Raw genomic sequence first — 24,216 nt, 5'->3', positions numbered from 1 at the left:
TACTGTATAACAAGCAGAAAACCCAATTCTAAGTTTAAATATGACAGGACTAACGATAAAGCTAGAACAGCACCATCCCATAGAACTTTCTGTGAAGATGGAAATGTAATATATCTGCACTGATCAATATGGTAGCCACAAGTCACAAGTGGCTTGAAAAGTAGGTTGTGCCATTGAAAAGTGAGCTTTTAATTTTTATTTTATTTCAACTTTTTAAAATTTAAAATTAAATAGCCATATGTTGCTAGTGGCTACTCTACTGGACAATGTAGTTCTACAAGATAACATAGGAGAAATACATTTATGAACTTGGAACAAAGATTTCTCTCTCTCTCTCTCTTGCATTATAGTCTCTGTCTGCTAACTCCAACATCTAGACTATCTCCAAGTTGGTTTCTATTGACTACTTTATTTTGTTTTTTAAAATGTGGGTCACATTTTCCTGTTTCTTTGTATGTCTTATGTTTAAGTGGTTTTTTAAACAATGTATAGTATATATCATGGACAACACAATGTAAAGATTCTGGATAATTTCATTGTTCTTTAAAATAGTTAATTTTTATGTTAGTAGGCAGTTCAGTTACTAAATGATCACCTTGAACTTACATGGGCTTGATTTTGTGTATTATGTGGCAGAGAAGTAGAAACCAAGTTGTTTCCCAAGAGCCTCTCGCTTGCTGGGAGTCAATCTCCAAACTGTCTCCTCTGCAGGTTTTTGTTGGGGCTTGTTTGTAGGCTTTGTTTACAGGGGTATAAGTAGGGTAGGCCTTCCTCTTTCTAGGGCATGGTCCCATATTCTAAAGTTTGGCCTTTCTGGTGTCTCAGCAGAACCCCAAGGTGTTAATGAGGTCTTCCCACTATGGCGGGGCCAGGACTCCAAGCACCCAGCATCGCTTGCCCTCTACCGTGTTTGTTCTGCCTTCAAACCTACAGCAGCCTCTCTGTCAAACCTCTGGCACTTTGTCCTTTATGTGTGCAGTGCACTTCTCACTTGCTGAGGACCCCACACAGTCTTCTGGGGGCCCCTTCTTCACAGTTCTCTTCTTTACAAATCAGTAAGAAAAAGAAGCCCAATAGGGGGCAAAAGATGTGAATGGGTGTGTCACAAAAAAGAAAATTCAAATATCTAACAAACTTAAAAAGATATCACTGTAATGATGTACAACTGCACAGCCATCAGCATGTCTAATTTTAAAAAGGCCAACTTTGTCAAGTGCTGGGAATGACCTGGAACAATGAGAGATTTCAGGTACTGCTGATGGGACTGTAAGCTGATACACCTGGTGGATGTTTGGCATCACCTATCAAACCAGGTATACACTATAACCAGCAAATCCATTGCTAGCTATATATCCAACAGAAATGTGTACAGAGGGGCATCAAGAAACATGCATGAGAAGGGTTACACAGCACTGTTTGCAACAGTCAGAAACTGTAAACAACTGAAATGCTCGCCAAAAGCAAAATGGACAAATTGTTTTCTATTCATACAGTGGAATATTAGACCAGTGTGCTGATTTCTACTATATGCCCCTCTAAATCTCTACCCCTTTCCATCATGCTATCTGGAGGCAAGAGGAAGGAATGAATGGCATCAAGAATATAGGTGAAACGGTTATTTTTTAAAAACATGAGATATTTTCATCCTGAGACTGGAGAGACAGTAAGAAATTAGATATAGGAATAGCCATATATTCTATGATGGGATCTCAATATTTATAATGTATAAAGCAAGAAAAAAATGGAGCCAATAAAACTAAGTTTTTTCTTTATTTTTCTGTATATTAGCATCATTAATAACATCCAAATAAATGTGAAATTTGTGACTTAACAAAATCCAGGAATAAAATCAATATTGCTTATCACTATTTCACATGGACCTTGCTTTTGCAATAATGGTATAGAATAATATTTCACTCAGGCCTTGAAGCTGAAACCAAGAACATGTAAGACACCCACAACATAAAAAGAAATAAAATGCTTACTTGGCTGACATTCACTGGTGTTAAAATTAAGTCCAGAACTCCAGACCAGCCAGCAAATACACCAAGTGGTATGGCATATGCTAAAGCAATCATCAAAAATCTCAAATTGCTGTAAGAGATAAGTAGAAGAAAACATTACAGGTTCAAAACCTAGAATTTAAACTCTTACTCATGAAAACAGTCATTTGAAAATTGGAACATAGGAATAAGAAATAAAAAATATTTGTCAGTCTGTTAAAAAATTCAAAGTTCTTTAAATTTATTTTTATAAGATAGTCTTTTTGTTTATATTGTTTAAAATTGTGAATTTTTATTAAATAGATGAATTACCAACATTATTTTATAGAATGAGTACATAGATTCAGTTAAGAAAAGTTCTTATTGAAAGGATAAATTATAGTTGCTTAGGTGGGTCCTAGACTTATCAGGTGATCACTTTGTAAGTTATATAAATATCTAATCACTATGTTGTAGACCCAAAATAAAATAATATCATTATGTCAACTATAATTGAAAAATAAAACATTCAAATCTTAAAAAAATTACTGTTTCTCCCCAAACAAGGTAGAGAAAAAACTGATTAAAAACAAATACATAATTTGTTAGTTTTACCATTTTCAGAGTGCAGTTTTAACTTTTGTTTTATTATTATCATTTGTCTTACTATTATTTTTGTTTTATAGTTATTTAATAGGCAATACAATTCAAAAGGCTCAAAAACAAACAGGTAAAAAAACAGGGGGAAACCATCTCCCTGTAATCCTTACTTCCCTCTTCCCATAATTACTGATGTTATCACTTTCTTGGATAACTTCCTAGAAATATTTCAAAGTATATGAGCCAATACAAATATGTATGTATATTCCCCCCAATCTTTTACATAAATGATAGCATATTACAACCATTTGCTGAACTTTACTTTTCAACTTAAGTCTTAAAACTCCTCTATAGTCAATAGATACAGAGCTTCCTCATTCTTCCTCATAGTTGTACAGTATTCCATTATATCAGTATATCATAATTTATTTAACCAGCCCCCTGCTGAGGTATAGATATATAATTTTATATATATTTACATAATATATAGTTTACACACACACACACACACACACATCATACAGGCTCGTACAGGCAAAGGAATACATGTGAATACAGGTGAAATGCATGTGCACTAGTGTGAAAATGGATTTCTAGAAGTGCATCTGCCATGTCACAGAGTATGTGTATCTGTAACTTTAATATGGAACACAAATTGCCCTCTACAGAAATTGCACCTCTATGTACCTATCAAAATGGCTAAAACAAAAACACAGTGATAACACCAATGTCTGGTGAGGATGCACAGAAACTGTAAGACTTGTATACTGCTCATGGTAATGAAAAATGGTACAGCCCCTCTGGAAAATGGCATTTTTAAAAAATGAAATATGTAATTACCATACAACTCAGCAATTTATTCCTGGGCATTTATCCCAGAGAAATGAAAACTTAAGCTCACACAAAAACCTGTATATAAATATTTATAGCAGCTTTATTTGTAATAGCCAAGAAAAGTAGAAACAATTCAGATGTCCCTCAACAGTTAAATAAACTGTATACATGAATACTATGGAGTACTATTCAGCAATAAAAAGAAATAAAAATTGATACACAAAACCTGGATGATTTCACACTGAGTGAAAAAGCCAACCCCCAAATTTTTGTACTATATGATTCCAGTTATGTAACATTGTTGAAGTGACAACATTATAGTAATGAGCCCTGATTAGCTTTGCCAGGGGTTAAGGAATAGAGTGGGAGGGAAGGGGGTGTGGCTATAAAAGGGCAGCTGGAGTGATCCTCCTGATGGTAACAATGTTCTGTGTCTTGGATGTATCAATGCCGATATCCTGGTTGTGAGGCTGTACTGTGGCTGTGCAAGGTGTTATCACTGGGGAAACTGGAGGAAGGGTCTATGTTTTCTCTCTGTTTGTGAACCTATAATTCTCTCCCAATAAAAAGTTTAATTTTCTCTCTTTTTTTATTGTTGTTCAAGGACAGTTGTCTTCATTTTCTTCCCATCACTGCCCTCCCCAGACCCCGGTCATCCCCACCTCCCACCCTCCATCAGAACCCCCTTTGGCTTTGTCCATGTGTCCTTTATACATGTTCTTTGATAATTCTTCCCCCCTGCAAAAGTTTAACTTTTAAAATATAATTAAAAGTAGATATTATTCACGATAGCTATTAACAATTTTTCAAACTATAAAGTAAGAATAAATCGCAAAGGCCCAAGACCTGGGTTGGGAGCAGTGGAAGAAGCAAGTTTTAATCAGGAGAACAGAAGATGATCTCAACAGGTGAAGAGGCGGTCCGTGCTGCCAACTTACCCCAAACTAGACATGTTCAACACAGTCACAGTTATACTTTCAGTTGAATCTTTTAGAAACCCAAGAACTATGTTTTAAAGTTTCTATGGAAGAATAAAAGTCCTTGGAAAGCAAACATGTCCTTAAAAAAATATGAAAACGGAGGCCACTCTCCTATCAGATATTAGGACAAACCAACGTACATAGCCTAAGTAACAAAAAAATGTATGGGACTGGCTCAAGAACAAAGAGAACGATGGAGGAAAATAGACAGAGAAACTCAATATATGCTGAAGGTGGTGCTACAAATGAAAGGGCTAGGAAACCTGTAGCAAATGGTCATTTTATGGAGAAACCCCCCTAAGAAACCCTGCATTACTAGTTAACACCACATACGAAGGTGGATTCTGGGTAGGTTGAAAACCTAAAAGAGAAAGATAAAACCAGAGAGTTGATAACTAAGGAATTTATGGACAAAAATTAGTAGGCAGAAAGAGAATAAATATTTGAACATTAAAACTTTTAAGTCAACAAGGAATTTATACCTAGAATATGTAAATCATTAAGAATATGATAGCAACTATTATTAATAAGTGGGCAGAGATTAACAGGGATTTATAATAGATAAAACAATTACATGAGAGTCTCAAACTTATTAATAACCAGGAATGCAAATTAAAGACATATTAGTTTATACCTACTCGACTAGCAAAAGTTAGAAAGATAGAGAATAGCACGTTTGCTGGACATATGGGTAAAGGCACTGCTGATAAGCGCAGGCATTTTTTAGATCTAGCAATATCTGGCAAATTAGGCTTAATATATCTATGACCCAGCAATCCTGTTGTGGGGTTTCTTTTCCAAAGAAACTCTCAGATCTACTGTGATGCCTATGAGGATGTCACTGCAGTAGTATTGTGGTGACAATGAATTGGAGGCAGTTTGGGTCCACAGGGGGAGTGGGTTGACAAAATGTGATGATTTCATACCACGGAGTACAAAGAACTAGCTGTATTCAATCTTGAAAATAGGGTGCTAATATCACAAAAATGAATTATCCAGATACCACATGCCTCCTGATGGAAGAAGGAAGCATCACTTATGACATAGTCTTATAAAACCAAAACCAAAGCAAAAACAAAAACCTGAATCAGAACATAGCTCTAGCTAACAACATATAGGTAATACAAAGGGCAGAGACACATGGCAACCTATACTAGAAAGAGGCAATCAACAAAATCTAAACCTTGGGGACAAAAGAGTTGGCTCCCCAACAAATAAATGACCAAGGAAAAAGCGAGGTGGAAAGGAAACCTATAGATGATGATAACCAATAAATTCATACAACTGCATTGTGTGAATCTAATTTGGGCCTAATTCAAACAATCTTAAAGAAAATTATGACACTTATGAGACAACTGAAAATTTAAACACTGACACAATATTAGCAAACTACTGTTCAGAAGTTTTTAGGTGTCACAATGGTGCTACATTTATGTTAAAGAGTCCCTATCTTTTTAACATACATTATATATATTGAAATATTTATGGATGAAATGATTTGTCATCTGGATTTGCTTCATGATACAGGAAAGGGGAAGTAGGCAGAGTACAGCTGAAACAATACTAGCTATAAACTGGAAATTATTGATATTGGGTTATGGGGATATGGAGATTATACTATTCTACCTTTGTATATTTCTACCATTTCCAAAATGGAAGTTATAAAACCCACATAGTATTTAGTAGGGAATTCTCTCCCACAAAGACAATGAGATACATAGTGTGCCATCCTTTAGAGAAATTAAACAGATGCATACAAAAAGTACACATATTGCAAAAGCACAGACAGACACACATTAAATGCATTTGAAAGAAGGCCTGGGGAGAAGGAAAGGGGAGTAAGAGTGGGAAATATAAATAATAGAATGAACAAACAAATAAATAAATGAAGAAATGTGTTCATGTGTCCGGAAGTAAGAAAGATGTTCAACTCAACTCTTCCCTTTGAAGCTTGAAGGCAAAAACAGTATCTACCATCATCAAACATTAAACCCATATATAGGCTTCAGGTCAAGATGAAGGCGTAGGTAAACATGGCTTGCCTCCTAGCACAACTACATCAAAATTGCAATTAAACTATAGAACAACCATCACTCAGAAGCAACAGAAACCAAGTTGAATGAAGTCCAACAACTACAGAATTAAATAAACCACATGCAAACAGACTAGTAAGAAGGGCAGAAATGTGGAAAAGACTGGTCCCACATCCACGTTTGGTGGATAAAAATTTGGGAGGGATATCTTGGGAGTGAGCGGTCCCAGCCCCACACCAGGACCCCTCAGCCCAGGGTTCCAGTGCCATAAAGATGAGTCCCCATAACTTCTGGCTTCAAAAACCAAGTAGGGATTGAGTCGGTAGAAGCAACTGCAGGGTACCCAAGTAGTTTTTCTTAAAGAACCCACTTATGGACTTACTCAGACTGACTCCCTCTGAGCTCTAGCCCTGGGGTAGCAGCTTTAAAGGCACCAGTGGCATATGGGGAGGAACTAACATGTCTGGCATCAGAGTGACAGCTGGAAAACACATTTCTTCCAGACATAACAATAGGCAGGGCATTGCTCCTTTTCTGAATCCTTCCCCCAACAAAGCCACAGAGACTGGTGCCATACCTGAGAGGCTGGTGCCATACCTGAGACTCCATCAACTTGGCTACCACCATTTGCCAGCCCCGGAGATCTCCTGAGACTCTGTGCCACCCAAGCTACTTTTCCATGTGAATGGCTGATCTTGGCTCATGCTACACAACTTCCTAAATCTTATCAAACAAGTAAAAGCTGGCCTCAGTGAGCCCCTAGCCCCTGTACCTCTTGCTAAGTTGCTCCAGGCATGGCACTAGCAGGAACCAACCTAGATTCACAATTTTGCTTTACTTGGGAATCTCCAAACCCAGCACAAGTAGCAGCTTTCTCAGATTGCTTTATAGCTCAGGCAGGGTGGCCCTGGGCAAAACACAGGTGGAGGCTGACCTTAGCCTGCAATACCTGGGAAACCCTAGAGCATACCCAGTAGACAGCTACTGACCACATCAGAACAACATCACCCTGCCCCTGAACAGCTGGTCCTCCACAGAGGGTGGAGGTTGGCGGTCATTGGCCACAGTTATTCCTTGCAGCTGACTGGCCTAGTAAATCCCTCCCACTTACCTGCTAACAGCAATCAAGACTCAACTACAAGAGGAGTGTATACTCAGTCCACACAAAGGGTGCACTCGAGTACCCAGCTTGAATGACAGGAGAGGCTGTGCCATAGGACACCTACTACACTAGGACACACTACCAAGACAGGGGGCAGCTCTACCTAAAATACAGAAACAAACACAGGGAGGCTGCCAAAATAAGCAGACAAACATGGCCCAAATGAAAGAACAACTCAAAACTCCAGAAAAAGAACTAAACAGAATGGAGATAAGCAATCTATTACATGCAGAGTTCAAAACACTGGTTATAGGGATGTTCATGGAACTTAGTGAGGGTCTCAGCAGCATAAAAAAGATCCAGTCAGAAACAAAGGACACACTAATTGAAATAATGAACAATTTACGGGGAAATAACAGTAGAAAGATGAAGCTGAGAATCAAATCAATGATTTGGAACATAAGGAAGTAAAAAACAACCAATCAGAACAACAAGAAGAAAACAGAATCCGCCTTGGCTGCTGTGGCTCAGTGGATTGAGTGCCAGCCTGCAAATCAAAGGTTCGCTGGTTAGATCCCCAGTTGGGGCACGTGCCTAGGTTGTGGGCCAGGTCCCCAGTGGGGTGCGTGTGAGAGGCAGCCACACATTGATGTTTCTCTCTTTCTCCCTTCCACTCTGTCTAAAAATAAATAAGTAAAATATTCAAAAAAATAGAATTTTTAAAAAAGGAATAGTGTAAGCAGTCTCTGGGACTACTTCAAGCAGTCCAACATTTGCATAATAGGGTTCCAGAAAGAGAAGAGGAAGACCAAGAAACTGGAAATCTATTTGAAATAATAATGAAAGAAAATGTCCCTGATTTGGTGAAAGATATAGACATATAAGTCCAGGAAGTACAGAGAGCCCCAAACAAGATAGATCCAAATAGGCCCATCCAAGACACATCATAATTAAAATGCTAAAGGTTAAAGATAAAGAGAGAATCTTAAAAACAGCAAGAAAAAAGCAGTTAGTTACCTACAGGGGAATTCCTGTAAGACTATCAGCTGATTTCTCAAAAGGAACTTTGCAGACTAAAAGGGATTGGCAAAAAAATATTCAAAGTCATGAAAAGAAGGAACCTACAGCCAACATTGCTCTACCCAGCAAAGCTATCATTTAGAATCCAAGGACAGATAAAGAGCTTCCCAGGCAAGGAAAAAACTAAAGGAGTTCATCATCACCAAACCATTACTCTATGAAATGTTAGAGAAACGTACTTAAGAAGATCAAAACTATGAAGAATAAAATGGCAAAAATACATATGCATCAACAATTGAATCTAAAAAACAAACTAGGCAAGCAAGAAGAAAAGAGACAGAATCATGGATATAGAGAGCATTTGGATGGTTCCCAGATTGGAGCGGGGTATAGGGGAATGTGTCAAGAGGTGAGGGGATTAAGAAGTACAAATAGGTAGTTACAGAATAGCCACGGGGATATAAAGTACAGTATAGAAAATGGAGTAGCCAAAGAACTTACATGCATGGCTCATGGACATGAACAGAGGTGTGAGGATTACCTGAGGGAGTGGGGGGTGCTAGATGGAGCAGCACAAAGGTAAAAAAATTGGGACAACTGTAATAGCACAATCAATAAAATATAATTTAAACCAATATATAAAGGGAGAGAATGTTTACATTTGGTTACACAGGTTAAATGCATATGAAGATACAGGTATCATACGAACAGTAAATAATTGTGGTGGTAACTTTGGCAGGTAACCATTGACTATTTCCCCCCAGAAAATATAATCAGTTTAGAAAGGAAATTATTCCAGTTAATCCAGGAAGTAATGAGTAATTAGGAGTTCTTTGAAGGACAAGAGAAAATTGCATTGGTAGGCTAGGGAATAGAGCATGGAAGGCTCAAAGAACTCCCCTGGCGAGCCCAAAATCAAAACCAAGCAATCCTGCAGAGTGAACCAACGAACATGGGAAGAGACCAAGGAATGTGGGACATTAGTAATAAGGGTTTTCTTTTTTTCAATAGAGAAGAAAGATCTTACACTTTTTGGTTTAAACAGAGAATAAAGATCTTGATGCTAGAGCAATTAGAAGCAAACAGAGGGTGTTCAGAGAGACAAATTTAAGTTGCTTTTCCTTATCAGACTAATCTTTTATATAACTCCTTACCTTAAAATTAATGAATTAATGATCCTTCAATGAGCACTCATTTCCCACATTGTCCAAAATTATTAGAATAGCATGATATGATCCTAACCCACATCTCTAGCCTTAGCCACTGCTATCTAATCTCTGGCTTGGCATAATAAAAAACTGAAATAGCGTTTTGAAAAAGCTATCATTTTTGCGCCCTGGCTGGTGTAGCTCAGTGGATTGAGCACGGGCTGGGAACCAAAGTGTCCCAGGTTTGATTCCCAGCCAGGGTACATGCTTGGGTTGCAGGCCATAACCCCCAGCAACTGCACATTGATATTTCTCTCTCTTTCTCTCTATCTCCCTCCCTTTCATCTCTAAAAATAAATAAATAAAATCTTTAAAAAAAAAGAGTGCTAATAACATAGAATATCTTTAAAAAAAAAAAAAAGAAAAGAAAAAGCTATCATTTTCACTTCCGGCAAGATGGAGGAATAGGTGGACACACCATACCTCCTCACAAAACCAAGATTAGAACAACAATAATTTACAGATAGAATGACACCCAGAGCTGATAGAGGATTTATCTGAATGGAAGTCGGACAGCCAAGAAGTTGAAGTAGACCTGTACATCCAGACTGGTAGGAGACAACGAGCCGGGCAGGCGCGGGGCTGGCGCAGGTTGGCGGCGCGCTGAGGTCGGGGAAAATTTGGCATGAAATCGGCGCAACAGCCATCTGGGGCGCAAGAACGCAGTGGTGATCCCTGAGTACGCAAGCTGTGGCTGGCGGACCCAGTGAGGCAGCGATCGTGGACCAGGGCAGAGCTCGCAGCCCAGGAGCCCAGAGAAGGGTCTGAGCCCAGGAGAACGGAACTACCACCATTGTTCCCTCCCATTCCCGCTCCCGCCCCCGCCCCCACATGGAACGTCACAATCTAGCGACTGGGGTGCCCAGCCCCGGTGAACACCTAAGACTCTGCCCCCCCACTGTAACAAGAGCGACCAGACCGGAAAAAAAAAGGAGAGACAGGGAAAGACATGTTTCCAAGAGAACAGATCAGTCCCCTAGGACTCATCCTTTTGAGCGACCAAGAAATAGCCAATCTATCAGATGCGTAGTTCAAAACATTGGTGATCAGAAAGCTCACAGAATTGGTTGATTTGGGGTGCAATTCAGATGAAAGGATGCAGGTTACCATAAAAGAGATGCAGGAAGATACACGGAGGAGAGCCAATAGTGAAAGGAAGGAAACTGGGTCTCAAAACAATACAGTGGACCAGAAGGAAGATAGAATCAACCAAGCAGGAAAGCATGATGAAATAAGAATTCAAAAAATCAGGCAAAGCTTAAGAGCATCCAGGACACCTTTAAACATTCCAACATCCGAATTATAGGGGTACCAGAATGGGAAGGGGAAAAGCAACAAATTGAGCATGTATTTGAACAAATAATAAAGGAGAACTTCCCCATTCTGGCAAAGGGAACAGTCTTCCAAGAAATCCAAGAAGCTCAGAGAGCCCCAAAGAAGTTGGACCCAAGAAGAAACACACCAAGGCACATCATAATTACATTAGCCAAGGTAAAAATGAAGGAGAGAATCCTAGAAGCAGCAAGAGATAAGGGGACAGTAACCTACAAAGGAGTTCCCATCAGACTGTCAGCTGATTTCTCCAAAGAGACCTTACAGCCAAGAAGGGGCTGGGAAGAAATATTCCAAGTCATGAAAGGCAAGGACCTACATCCCAGATTGCTCTATCCAGCAAAGCTCTCATTTAGAATGGAAGGGCAGATAAAGTGGTTTTCAGATAAGGTCAAGTTAAAGGAGTTCATCATCACCAAGCCCTTATTTTATGAAATGCTAAAGGGACTTATCTAAGAAAAGAAGATAAAGAAAAGACATGTATAGTAAAAGGACAGCAAACTCACAATTATTAACAACCACACCTAAAGCAAAACCAAAAGAAAGTAAGTAAACAACTAGAACAGGAACAGAACCACAGAAATGGAGGGCACATGGAGGGTTAGCAGCATGGGGGTGGGAGGAGGAGAGAGGGGGAAAAGGTATAGAGAATAAGTAGCATAGAATGTAGGTTGAAAATAGATAGGGGGAGGGCAAGAATAGTACGGGGAATGTAGAAGCTAAAGAACTCATAAGTATGACACATGGATATGAATAAAGGGGGGAAACGTGGGTGTGAGGGGGTACAGGGTGGAGGGGAGAGAAGGGGGGAAATGGGACAACTGTAATAGCATAATCAATAAAATATATTAAAAAAGAGAAAAAGCTATCATTTTAACTGTCATCTCACAAATGTCTGTCACTGACAATAATTCAGTTTAACTAATATTTTTTCCTTGCCTATTAAGTGGAAAGCAATGTGCTAGGTATCGCAGAGATGTGGTTTTCGAAAACCTTTTACAGTGCTCCAGAGTAAGAACCATACTTTTATTTTGTGACCTACCCATATATATATATATATACATAGATACACTGAAACCAAAGTCTAACAAAATATATATATCATTACTACAAGTGGTGCAGTATTTTCTATTCTGTTTTATTCCATTTTACTTAAAAAAAAAATCAACCTACTTTACTTGGCCGTGAACCAAAGTTTGAAGAATAATGTTAGTGCAACTTAAGAACTAATTTTTAATTTTAAACACAACTTGATTTTTTTGCTAGAACTACAATTCACTTTAACTGCTGCACTGGGTAAGATATTGTGTGCATGTTGTAGTGTGTGCTGATTTTTGTATTATAACCTGTCACTCATCATCTTGGTGTCAGTGAACTACCTCATTTCTAAATATTTTTTTACATGATGACATTACATTATAATTTTCTTATTTGAATATTTTATGGAGAAAAGAGTAAGAGACTGGAAGAAAATATGTTGCAAATTTCACAATGAATGGCAATTGCAATTTGCTTCAGGAGAGCAATGTCTGTTGTGTAAAAAAAATTTAAGATAAGTGGGTAATATTAAAAGACATGTTGAACAAATGCACAATGAATCTTATAAGAAGTTTCCATAGAAGTGAAGTAAAAGATCTTCAATTAAGGCCCAAACAATTGTCTGAAGAAGTTAAGACCTTTCAAATAATATCAGAGATGTGTCAATTCCAAGCTTGAAAAATTGCAGGTACTTATTTTTAATTTTTTAAAAAATTTATTGATTTTTAGAGAAAGGAAGGGGGAAGAGAAAGAAGGGAAGAGAGAGGAAGAGAGAGAGAGGAAATGAGAGAAGTAGAGAGGGAGAGAAATGATTTGTTGTTCCACTTATTCATGCATTCATTGGTTGCTTCTTGTATGTGCCCTGACCAGAGATCAAACCTGCAACCTTGGTGTATTGGGATGACACTCCAACCAACTGAACTACCTGGCCAGGGCCTAACCCTTTTTTTTTTTTTTTAAGATTTTATTTATTTATTTTTAGAGAGAGGGAAGGGAGGGGGAGAGAGAGAGAGAGAAACATCAATGTATGGTTGCTGGGGGCCGTGGCCTGCAACCCAGGCATGTGCCCTGACTGGGAATTGAACCTGTGATGTTTTGGTTCATAGCCTATGCTCAATTTACTGAGCTACGCCAGCCAGGGCTCCTAACCCTTATTTTTATTTTTAGATAAAACAATGCAATATGAGAGACACTGCTCAATTGTTAATTTAATAAAATTTACGTGTAGACCAGGTATTTCTAATGAAAATTTAGTATCTGAATTGATATAAGCTGTAAGTGTAAAATACACACCAGATCCCAAAGATTTTGTATGAATAAAAGAATGTAAAATATCTCATATAATTTTGAATATGGATTACAGGTTAAAATAATATTTTAGATATAATGGGTTAAATAAAATATGCTACTAAATTCATTTTTACCTGTTTAATTTTACCTTTTTAATGAAGCTACTAGAACATTTTAAATGATCTATTATGTGGCTCATATTTTAATTCTATTAGACAATATCACTATACAGGACACAAAGGCATAGTTCTTGACTACAAGGAACTTACCATCTGGTGGGAGAGGAAGACTAGAAAAGAAAGAACCAACCAGAGAGAGGTGCTAATGAATCACTAAAGACTGGGCAGAAAAATTCAAGAGGTAAGTTCGAATGGCCCAACTGCAAACCATGATCACCAGTGATGGTCTGTAACACTAAAGAACTGATTTCAGCACTGCAGCATTTGAGCCTTTAAGGGCAGAATTTAATCTAATTACATTTAAATTATAGCAATAAAATAAAGTATGATCTTGCTGAGGGTATATAGGCATTATTTATTTTATTTACTTTGTTTTGCCGAGCATTTGTTTATTTTAATATGTATTAAGAAATACAGAATGAATACAAAGAATTTACTTATAGGAAAAATGTAATAAACACATAAAACCCATGATTTCACAAGTACGATTATGTGATTTTGTTCCTCATAAAATAAAATTATTTAAATAAAAGATTTGATTTTTAAAATATTAAGTAACTAATAATATAGGTGGTATGTACAGAAGGCAAAAATTATAGAGGCTTTTGTTTTGGGCAATTTTTTTAAAGATAGATTTCTGCTAGGAAGTACCTTAAAAGTATTTAATCAGCTTTTTATCAATTATTTACACCCTGATTAATAGGTTGTAAATTATTTTAAATTATCTTAAATAAAGGTGGAATTATTTCGAAGGTGCTAGTCAAAACTACTCAGTGATTCTCAGTATATTTACCTTAACAATCTGCAAAAGCTCCGCCGATAACTCAGCCGCTGGCTCGCCGCAGCAACACTGGGAGGGAGAGGCGGCCGGGGTGGGAAATAAACCAGAGTTGCAGAAAACAGCAAGCAGACAACTCCAAATTCTGGGAGTGGGTAAAAAGGAAAACGTTAACCAGGCAACACAAAAAGTTCAATATTTCAAGTATTATTTATCTAACATATATTTATTGAGCATCAACTAAGCACTAGGCATATGAAGATGAACAAAATATAGTACCTAACCAAAAATAGCTCAGTCTTGTGAGAAAGATAATATATAAAGATACAAATTTCAGCAGGTCATTGGTAAGAAATCATACTATAAGCATGAAGTACGGTGATACATACAATAGACAAAAAGATTGAGGCAGTAAACAAATATTATTCTATAACATTTCTATGGAGAAAACACATTAAAAACCACAGTACTGAACTGTAAGAGATTTTGAAACAGGTCTAGCATGATTGTGTAATTTAGCATGATTCTCAAAAATAAAGAATAAATAAAAATAAAGAAATAAAAAACTGGTAAAAGCAGAACAGGAGAATGTCTGTTTGAGCAACAATAGGATATTCTGATGTAGGACAGACTCAATTTACAGGCTATATGGGAATTTGAAGAGAACAGGAAAGCATACAAAATAAGAAACCAAGAGACATAGAGCAAAACTCATTAACACAAGACGAGCTACTGAAGAATATTAAACAATCAGAACTAAAATGAATATCCCGACAATCTTAATTTGGCAGCATCATAGGAGAGAAAGTTCCTAGGTGTTCTGATTATTCCCTCCAGAGTTCTGTCTCCTAGAAGTCCTGCTTTTTGTTAACTGTGCCTAAATTAGTAGAAAAGTTGGGAAGCCTTGTAGTATAGACCTGCCTATGCTATTACTTAACTTTGGAACTTGAATGAGTCACTTCCTCTTTCTGGGCCAATAAAGGGATTGACTGGATTAAGTGATTTCCAGAGGAACTTCCAGCAGGATAATTCTAATACACAGGCTAAAAAGGTACAATGTCCTATAAGACACTTAACCACAAACAATGTCTTTATTCTTCATCAATCTGAGAAGCAACAAAAGTTAATGAATTGTTTTAATTTATAGTTCTTTTATTTATTAGTAGCAATGAATGAGCATCTTCCACATGCCTACTGGCCCCTTGTATTTTTTCTGTGGTTGCCTTGTTCATATTCTTTGCCCATCTGTCTTCTGGCATTTTTGTAGGCAGTTTAAAGTATAATTCATGTAACATACAATTCACACACTTAAAGCACACAATTCAATGGTTTTTAGTATATCCACAATTGTGCAACTATCACCCAAACAATTTTAGAATTTTTGCATCATCCCAAAAAGAAACTCTGTATCCATTACCTGCACGAATCTCCCAGCCCTAGGTTACTATTAACCTACTTTAAGTATCTATGGCTTTGATTATGACAGACATTTCTTATAAATTGAATCATATAATATGTGCTCTTTTGTGACTGGCTTCTCTCACGTGGCATGTTTCCAAGGTTCATCCATGTTGGAGCATATATCAGTACTTTATTCTTCTTTTGCCAAGTAATATTCTACTGAACGGATATACCACATTTTTCATACTTTTCCTGTTGTTAGCTTAATTGTTGTTTATTTAGAGGAACAGGGCAGAAGGGGCAAAAAGGTTTGAGGTGGAATTAATGCAAATACAATCAATTTGCAGAGCAAGCCCATCAGGTGTAGTTCCCTCGCTTTTAGTACCAGTATGACCTGTTCTTGTGGCTTCCCAGGAGCATTTGGGCCATTGTACACAGGTTTTCACATTGAGCTTAGAACACGAGCATAAATACTGTAGAAAAATAACACGGGCCCTTCCAAAATTATCTCTCATGTGGAGGCAGAAGGATAGATGAGCAGTTGCTTCAGGGTCCTTTCCAAAGGTGCATGAGTTCTTCCCAAGCAGGGGTCTCACCCCTGAGTGCCTGGTTCTGTTCCCAGACTTGCCTGGGGCCTGGCAGATCTTGAATGAGCACAGAGATGCCTGGGAACTGGGAGGACACTTGCAAAGTGTTTTCAGAAGTTCAGTTCAGAGGGTGGGACCTGAGCTCCTAGTGAGTAGGAAAGGAGGGTTACTCAACCTAGTTATAAAACAAACACAGTGACTTTTCCTCAGGACGAAGAATACCCATAGCACAGGTTGGCAGCTGGGAAGAGTGAAAAGAAGGGAAAGGCCAGAAAACCCAAGCACCAGCCCTGATTCTTCTCCCTCCCTTCCACTGTTAAATTCATTCTGAACACTTTGGAGGAGAGGGAGCAGAAGAAAGACTTGGACAAGTTGCACAAACAATTAGTGCCTGGTTTCCCCATCTGTGTGTCATGGGCATTTTAAAAAAATATATTTTTAATATGTTCACTGATTTTAGGGAGAGAGAAAGGAAGGAAAAGAGAGAGAAAACATCTATTGGTTGCTCTCATAAGCATCCCAACAAGAGATTGAATTTGCACCGTAGGTATGTGCCCTGACCAGGAACTGAACTTCCAACCTTTTGGTGTACAGGATGATGCTCCAACCAACTGAGCCACCCAGCCAGGGCCGTCACGAGGCTTTTGACACCTAATACTGCCCCTGAGGGAACTTTTAGCATTAGTTGATGCCCATCCAGGTGGTTGGGGCCAAGGTCAGATATTTGGATTATTCCTACTTTTAGGCTATTATGAATAATGCTACTATGAACATCCATGTACAAATTCTTGCCTAGACAGATGTGCTTTCATCTCACTTGGGTATGTATCTAGAAATGAAATTGCTGGGTTATATGGCAATTATGTTTAACATTTTGAAGAAATGCCAAAATGTTTCCAAAGTGGCATTTTATATTGCTACCAGCCACGTATAAGGGTTCCAATGTATAATTTCTGCACTCTCTCACCAACATTTATTTTCCATTTTATTGATTACAGCCATTCTACTGGGTTTGAAGCTTATCTATTATGGTTTTCGTTTGCATTTCCCTAATGACCAATAACAGTAAGCACTTTTTTCATGTGCTTATTGGCCATTCGCATATCTTCTTTGGAGAGATGCCTATTCTGTTCTTTGCCCATTTTTTTAATTGGGTTGTTCGTTTTTCTGATTGATTTGTAAGGTTTTTTTAAGGTTTTATTTATTTATTTTTAGAGAGAGGGAAAGGGAGGGAGACGAGAGGGAGAGAAACATCAAAGTGTGGTTGCCTCTCACTTGGTCCCCACTGGGGACCTGGCCCACAACCCAGGCATGTGCTCTGACTGGGAATCAAACTGGCAATCCTTTAGTTTGCAGCTCAGTCCACTGAGCTACACCAGCCAGGCAGAATTGTAAATTTTAAAAAATATATTCTGGATAAAAGTCCCTTATCAGATATGTAATTTGCAACTATTTTCTCCCATTCTGTGGTCTGTCTTTTTACTTTGTTGATGGTGCTCCTTGAAGTACAAAAGTTTTAATCTTGATATAATCCAATTTACATATTTTTATTTTGTCATCTGTACTTAGCGTCCTTTATGAAAAGGCTTTGCCTATAACAAAGTCATGAAAATTTACTCCTATGTTTTCTTCTAAGAGCTTATAGTTTTAGCTTTCACATTTAAGTCTACAATCCATTTTGAGTTCATTTTGTATATGGTGTAACAAAGGGGTTTGAATGGATTGTTTTGCATGTGGACATCCAGTTATTCCAGTACTACTTACTAAAAAGACTATTTTCCCCCCATTGAATTGTCTTAGCACCTTTGTAAAAAGTCAATTGACCATAAATGCAAGAGTTTATTTTTTGGAATCTCACTTCTGTTCCATCGATTTATATGTTTATCCTTATGCCAGTACAACGCTGTTTTGATTAGTGTAGCTTTGTAGTAACTTTGGAAATTGCAAAGTGTGAGTTTTCCAACTTTGGTCTTTTTCAAGGCTGTTTTGACTATTTTGGGCCCCTTGCATTTCTATAATTAGCTTGACAATTTCTGCAACAAAGGCAGCAAAATATTAAATGGGATTGCTCTGAATTTGTAGATAAATTTGGGAATATTAGCATCTTCACAATATTAAATTTTCTATCACTTAAACACGGGATGTCTTTCCATTTCTCTAGGTCTTCTTTAATTTCTTCCAACACTGTTTTATAGTCTTCAGAGAGCAAGTTTTACACCTATTTTGTTAAACTTATTCCTAAATATTTTATTCTTTCTGAAGCTGTTATAAATTACATAGTTTTCCTTATTTCATGTTTGGATTGTTCATTGCTAATGTATAAAAATTCCATTGATTTTGATATATTAATCTTGCACCCTAAAACTTTTTTAAAGATAAACTTGTTCATTCTTACTGAACTTGTTTTTATTTTAATTATATTGTTTTATTTTATTGTTTTTTATTACAGTTGTCCCAATTCCCGCCCCCCCCCCCGTTGCTCTTCCACCCCACCCCCACAGTCACTCCTCACCCTGTTGTCCATGTCCATGGGTCATCCATACATGTTCCCTGACTAGACCCTTCGCCTTCTTTCTCCCCTTCTCCTCCTCCCCCTTCGCTCTGATCACTGTCAGTCTGTTCCTTGTTTCCATGCTTCTGGTTCTATTTTGCTCATTCATTTTATTAATTAGGGTCCTGTTTTCATTTTTATTTTTTAAGATTTTATTTATTTATTTTTAGGGAGAAGGGAAGAGAGGAAGACAAGCATTGATGTGAGAAACATTGATCTGTTGCCTCTTGTACGCACCCCAACCGCGGGGACCGAACTGCAACCGAGGCATGTGCTCTCACTGTGGAAATGGAACCAGTTTCCTTTAACTTTGTGGGATGATGCCCCACCAACTGAGCCACATGGTCAGGGCTTAAACTTCTTTTTTAGATCTAATATGTTTTTTAATGGATTACAGAGAACTTTCTATATTCAAGATCATGCCATTTTCAACTGAGATAGCCTTACTTCTTCCTTTCCAATTCAAAATGCCTTTTAGTTCATTTTCTTACTTAGTGATCCTGGCGAGAACCTGCAGTATAATGTTAAGCAGACATGGCGAAGAGTGGACATCCTTGTCTTGTTTCAGATCACAGAGGGTGGGGGGAAATGCATTCATGATTTGTTCCAATAACCATGATTTTATTTATGGATTTTTCATATATGTCCTTTATTAGGTTGAGGAAGCTCATGTCTTTATTTCTGATGTTTTGTTTTTTTTTTTATCTTGAAAGGGTGTAGGATTTGTCAAATGCTTTTTTTTCTCATCTATTAAGATGATCACCTGGTTTTTCTCCTTTATTCTACTGATATAGCATATCACATCAGTGAGTTTTGAATGTTCAGTCAACTTTGAATTACAGGAATAAATCCTACATGGTTATGGTGTATAACCTTTTTATATGTTGCTGGATTTGGTTTGCTAATATTTTTTCAGGACTGTGGACCCATATTCTTCAGAGATACTGGTCTGTTGGCCTATAATTTACTTATGATGCCTTTGTCTGGAATAGTTTTGTTTCAGACTCAATATTTTAAGGTAGCAGTTCTAGCAAATATTTTTAATGGAATGAAGGTTTATGGGACAATATTTCACAAATGCAGATTAGCAAATATAAAAACAATGAAGAAATAACTGGGAAGTTTTGAGTAGGGTTATCTGTTATATCAAAAAGTGCTTAAAATCCAGTCATTTAAAGACTGAATCACTGTTTAAATTTTCAATAAAAAATGATATAACCAAAATAAAATTTAAAATTTCTTTTACCTGCTTTAAGTTTGATTTACTTATTTACTTTTACATTTCACTATTTTTTTCTTTAAAAGGAGTAAGGTGTCTATAGGAGGGTTAAGTGCTTTGTATACTGCCATTACTTCTGTTTTTACTTTTATTTCCTCCAAACCATATTTTGAAGTATAAATCTCATCATATAACTCTCTAGCATAAAATTCTTCAGAGTACGGCCACTGTCCACAACGCTGTGAATTTCAAACCCTTCAGCCCTGCTTAGAAGGTTTGCATGGCCTGGCTTACCTCTCTAGCTTCATCTATCACTACTCTCATCAGATCTAAGCCATTCTGGGCTTCAAACTGCTTCAATGCAGCAAGCAGGCTTTCTCCACTTACCGGGCTTCTCCTCCATGGTTCTCTCTCCCTAATATATTCTTCCTCCTGATCTCTGCACTTGGCTAACTCTGCCATCTCTCAGGTTCCAACTTAGATGCTCTATCTCCAGGAAACTCTACTTGAGCTTCAAAATCTGGTTTGGTGCACCACCTCTGAGTGCTTAGAGCAATTGTAGGCCATTGGCAATAGCACTTACCACCCTGTTTTACAACCGTGTATCCCCCTGTTTGTATCCTTTGGGACACTGTAAGTCCTATGAGGACAGGAACCCTGTTTACCTCAGTGCCTAGAGCAGTGACAGATACATAGGAGGTCAAAATATATTTGTTAAGCTAATAAATGAATAAATAGATTAATACAAAGTTTATTATAATCTGGTTCCTTATCTTTCCAGCCTTATGTTATGCCACTTGCCACCTTCATCTAGACACACATATTTACCCTAATACAGCCCTACCAAATTACATGCAGATCCCAAGACATATTTGAGGTCTCTCCAGTTCCTCTGCCTTTGCGAAGACTGCTGTTCCTTCTGTACACAAACCCTAACTCACTTAAACATTTGGTGAACTCCTATAAAATTCTTAATTTTATTTATCACAATCTTGGTGAAACCTTCCCTGACTCCTTAAATTCTCTTCAAACTCAGGCTGCTTAGGCCTTCCAAACTCTGCATATGTCTATTTGTATTATAATCATCTCATTAGTGATCTTACCAATCTCTGGTGCTTAGCACAGTGCTTGGTATATAGTCAACACATAAAAAGTGTTCTGAATGTAGAAGGAAATAATAAACAGGTATATGGGGAAAAGGAATATATTTAAGGAGATCTGTAAGAGACTGTAACATAAGAGTAGATTACAGCTTGGCTCTAGAAAGAAAGAAAAAGGATCTAAGAGTGTTTTAGAAGGATCATTATCCCTTATTAAATAGACTAAACATACAGAGAGTAGGAAATGAAGGAAAGAATAAATTGTGAGTGACATGGGTTTATCAGATTAGAGAACACGGCTAATAAAGGGGAAATTGCAAGGAAAAATGGTTTAACACCTACCAATAGATGCTTAACTAATGTTTATTGTTGATTATGCTGTTTAGTTTTATATACTGGTACGATATCTAGAAAAGGCATTAGACAATATGTTACACAGAGTTTAATTGTAAATGGTGGGCAAAGTAAAGTTAAGAAATAGCCTTCCATATAGCAATAATACATTTGAAACTTAATAACTTCCTAGAAAGGCTAAGTTTCAAATAGGCATCTCCATATTATATAACAAAGAAAAGTATATACATACATACATATGTGTATATTAAGTTCTGTTAAGTATTTCATAAGAAGTGATCTAGTATATAAAAGCAGAGTGAAAATGCTGGGATAAAAGATAAAATATAACAGGAAGAAAACAAACTTCAAAAATACCTGCATATAATACAGTTTCTATACGATCTTGAATGTGGGCTGGGCTATTCTCTGAAGCAAGAAAAGGCGATGTCCCATTAGGAGCTGGAACAAGAAGTGGCCCAGCTAAAAATGCACATGCTCCACCAAGATAGCTGAGCATTGATGCAATAGCTGTGGCGGTGGCCCGTTCATCTGCAGAAAACCACGTTGTGGAGAGGAATGGAGCTGCATTCATTACAGTTGGACCTGCCAGTCCATTTAAAAGCTGTCCTCCATGGATTAGTCTGGAATTAAACAAATTAAAACGCTATGAGGTAGGTGAAGCAGGCATTTTCTGGACAAAAAGATAGTAGCTAACCAGCAGTAAACTAGGGTAATAAGAATACATATCCCACACCTGAAGGGTAAAGAATGTTGACTCTCTCTGAGGGAGATTAAATACAGTAATAGTTACCCATTATTCATTTCACGAATATTTACTGAAGCCTATGATCTGTGCAACATACCAAACTAAATACTTCCAAATAACCTTGCTTCATTTGTTTTAACAACAATATGTAGGGGCTATTATTGTCCCCATTTATTGAGATGTGAGAACTTCACTGAGAAAGAATAAAAAATGTGCTCAAGTGCTAACAGGCAAAGCTATGATTTAAGTGTGACTCCAAAATCCATTCTCATAAACAGACCTAGCAAGTGCCACCAGCCTACAAGTAATACAGTTGGGCTCCACACTTCATCCCTATCATAAAGAAAGAAAAGAAAGGAAAGAAAGGGAAAGGAAAGGAAAGAAAGGGAAAGGAAAGGAAAGGAAAGGAAAGGAAAGGAAAGGAAAGGAAAGGAAAGGAAAGGAAAGGAAAGGAAAAGAAAGTAAAAGAAAAGGGGAGGGGAGGGGAGGGGAAGGGAGGGGAGGGGAGGGGAGGGGAGAAGAAAGGAAAAGGAAAAGGGAAGGGAAGGGAAGGGAAGGGAAGGGAAGGGAAGGGAAGGGAAATAAAAGAAAAGAAAAGAAAAGAAAAGAAAAGAAAAGAAAAGAAAAGAAAAGAAAAGAGAAAAGAAAAGGAAAGAAAAGACAAAGGTTATCGGTGGAGGAATCAGATGACCTGGTCTGCAACTAACTAGCTGAATGGCACTGAGTAATGCACCTTTTTGGGATTCCATTTCTTCTCCCATAAAACAAGATTAAGTTACATAAGCATGTACTAAGCGTTTGTTACGTTAAGGTACAGTAATCACAGGATCACTAGGTCCCTTCTGGTTCTAGGTCTCTGACTAGCATTAACTGTATGGGTTGGTAAAGAGTAGTTTCTTGCTGCCATTCCATTTGTTCTCTTGCCCATCTTTTCACAGTATTCTATTCAGTGCTTTATCCTGTTCCTTGCTGACCAAATGCTTCCCCCGCATTTCCTTCTCCACACTCAACATACACATTCACATTCATGAGTAGCCTTGAAAAAGAAAAGAAACTGGAAGTCCAAAAATCATAGACAAGAAAGGGAGGTGAGTCCACCTCTTCTGCCTCACAGGTAAAGGGAAGGGCAGGGACAGTATACATGACATACATGATAATTACTTTTTTTTTTGCTTATTTTGCTTTTTAATCACTGTGTGAGTGTTAAATCCTCCTTTTAAACAATTGGCACCTTAAGCTACTTATTTAATGCAGAAGGAATAAACAGGCCTATGAGAGAGAGGTAGGGCCCCAGCGTAGAAGCATAAGTAAGTGGGAAGTAAAATATGTTAATTGGGCCTGCTCACATCTTTCTACATGTGGAAAACTTATTTAAAGGCAAAATAGCTCTAAGTGTCATTACTAAATTAAGACAACTAAAGACATTTGAAAATCTTCTTGTTTTCCAGATGACAAAAGAACTATTTTCTAGATGACAAAAACAATTTAAAGTGTTTATAAACCGAGTACCTCCTCCAAAAGCCAGTGAATCCCCAGCTGTCACACAGCAATTTCATCACAGAAATATTCTTGAAACAATGTCATTAAGTGGTTTACTCATGACTCCCCTAACCACGACTCGTGATGGCACAACACGCAGACAGTGCGTGATGGCCCACAGAAGTAGCTGCCTTGATGTGCTATGCTGTTAATGAGGTGTTCCTGAAAGACTCATCTCATCTAAAAAGAGAAGGGTTGGGTTGAGTACGTTTATTATGCCTAAGAGCGTTAAGAGCAGAAAGAGACCATGGAAGAAACAACCTATCAAAAAGACAAAACCAAACAAAAACAGGACAAGGACACAACAGTACGAATCCTGATAGTAAAGGTTAAAACTCAAA

The 24,216-nt window shown here is 37.6% G+C and overlaps 1 protein-coding gene across 2 annotated transcripts in view; it reads right to left on the bottom strand.

Annotated features, from left to right (window-relative positions):
* Positions 1–24,216, bottom strand: part of SLC49A4 (solute carrier family 49 member 4) — an 85,314-nt gene that overhangs the window by 31,871 nt on the left and 29,227 nt on the right. For both annotated transcript variants that reach the window (XM_036018193.1, XM_028505100.2), the window contains exons 3-5: positions 21,946–22,211; positions 14,392–14,521; positions 1,986–2,094 (exon numbers count right to left, since the gene is read on the bottom strand). In XM_036018193.1, coding sequence (XP_035874086.1) covers positions 1,986–2,094; positions 14,392–14,521; positions 21,946–22,211 — 505 coding nt within the window. The remainder of the gene's footprint in view (positions 1–1,985; positions 2,095–14,391; positions 14,522–21,945; positions 22,212–24,216) is intronic.

Source organism: Phyllostomus discolor, chromosome 2, assembly GCF_004126475.2.
Source record: "Phyllostomus discolor isolate MPI-MPIP mPhyDis1 chromosome 2, mPhyDis1.pri.v3, whole genome shotgun sequence".
Lineage (NCBI taxonomy): Eukaryota > Metazoa > Chordata > Mammalia > Chiroptera > Phyllostomidae > Phyllostomus > Phyllostomus discolor.
The sequence above is the reverse complement of the archived record's forward strand: the minus strand, read 5'-3'. Positions and strand labels throughout refer to the sequence as shown.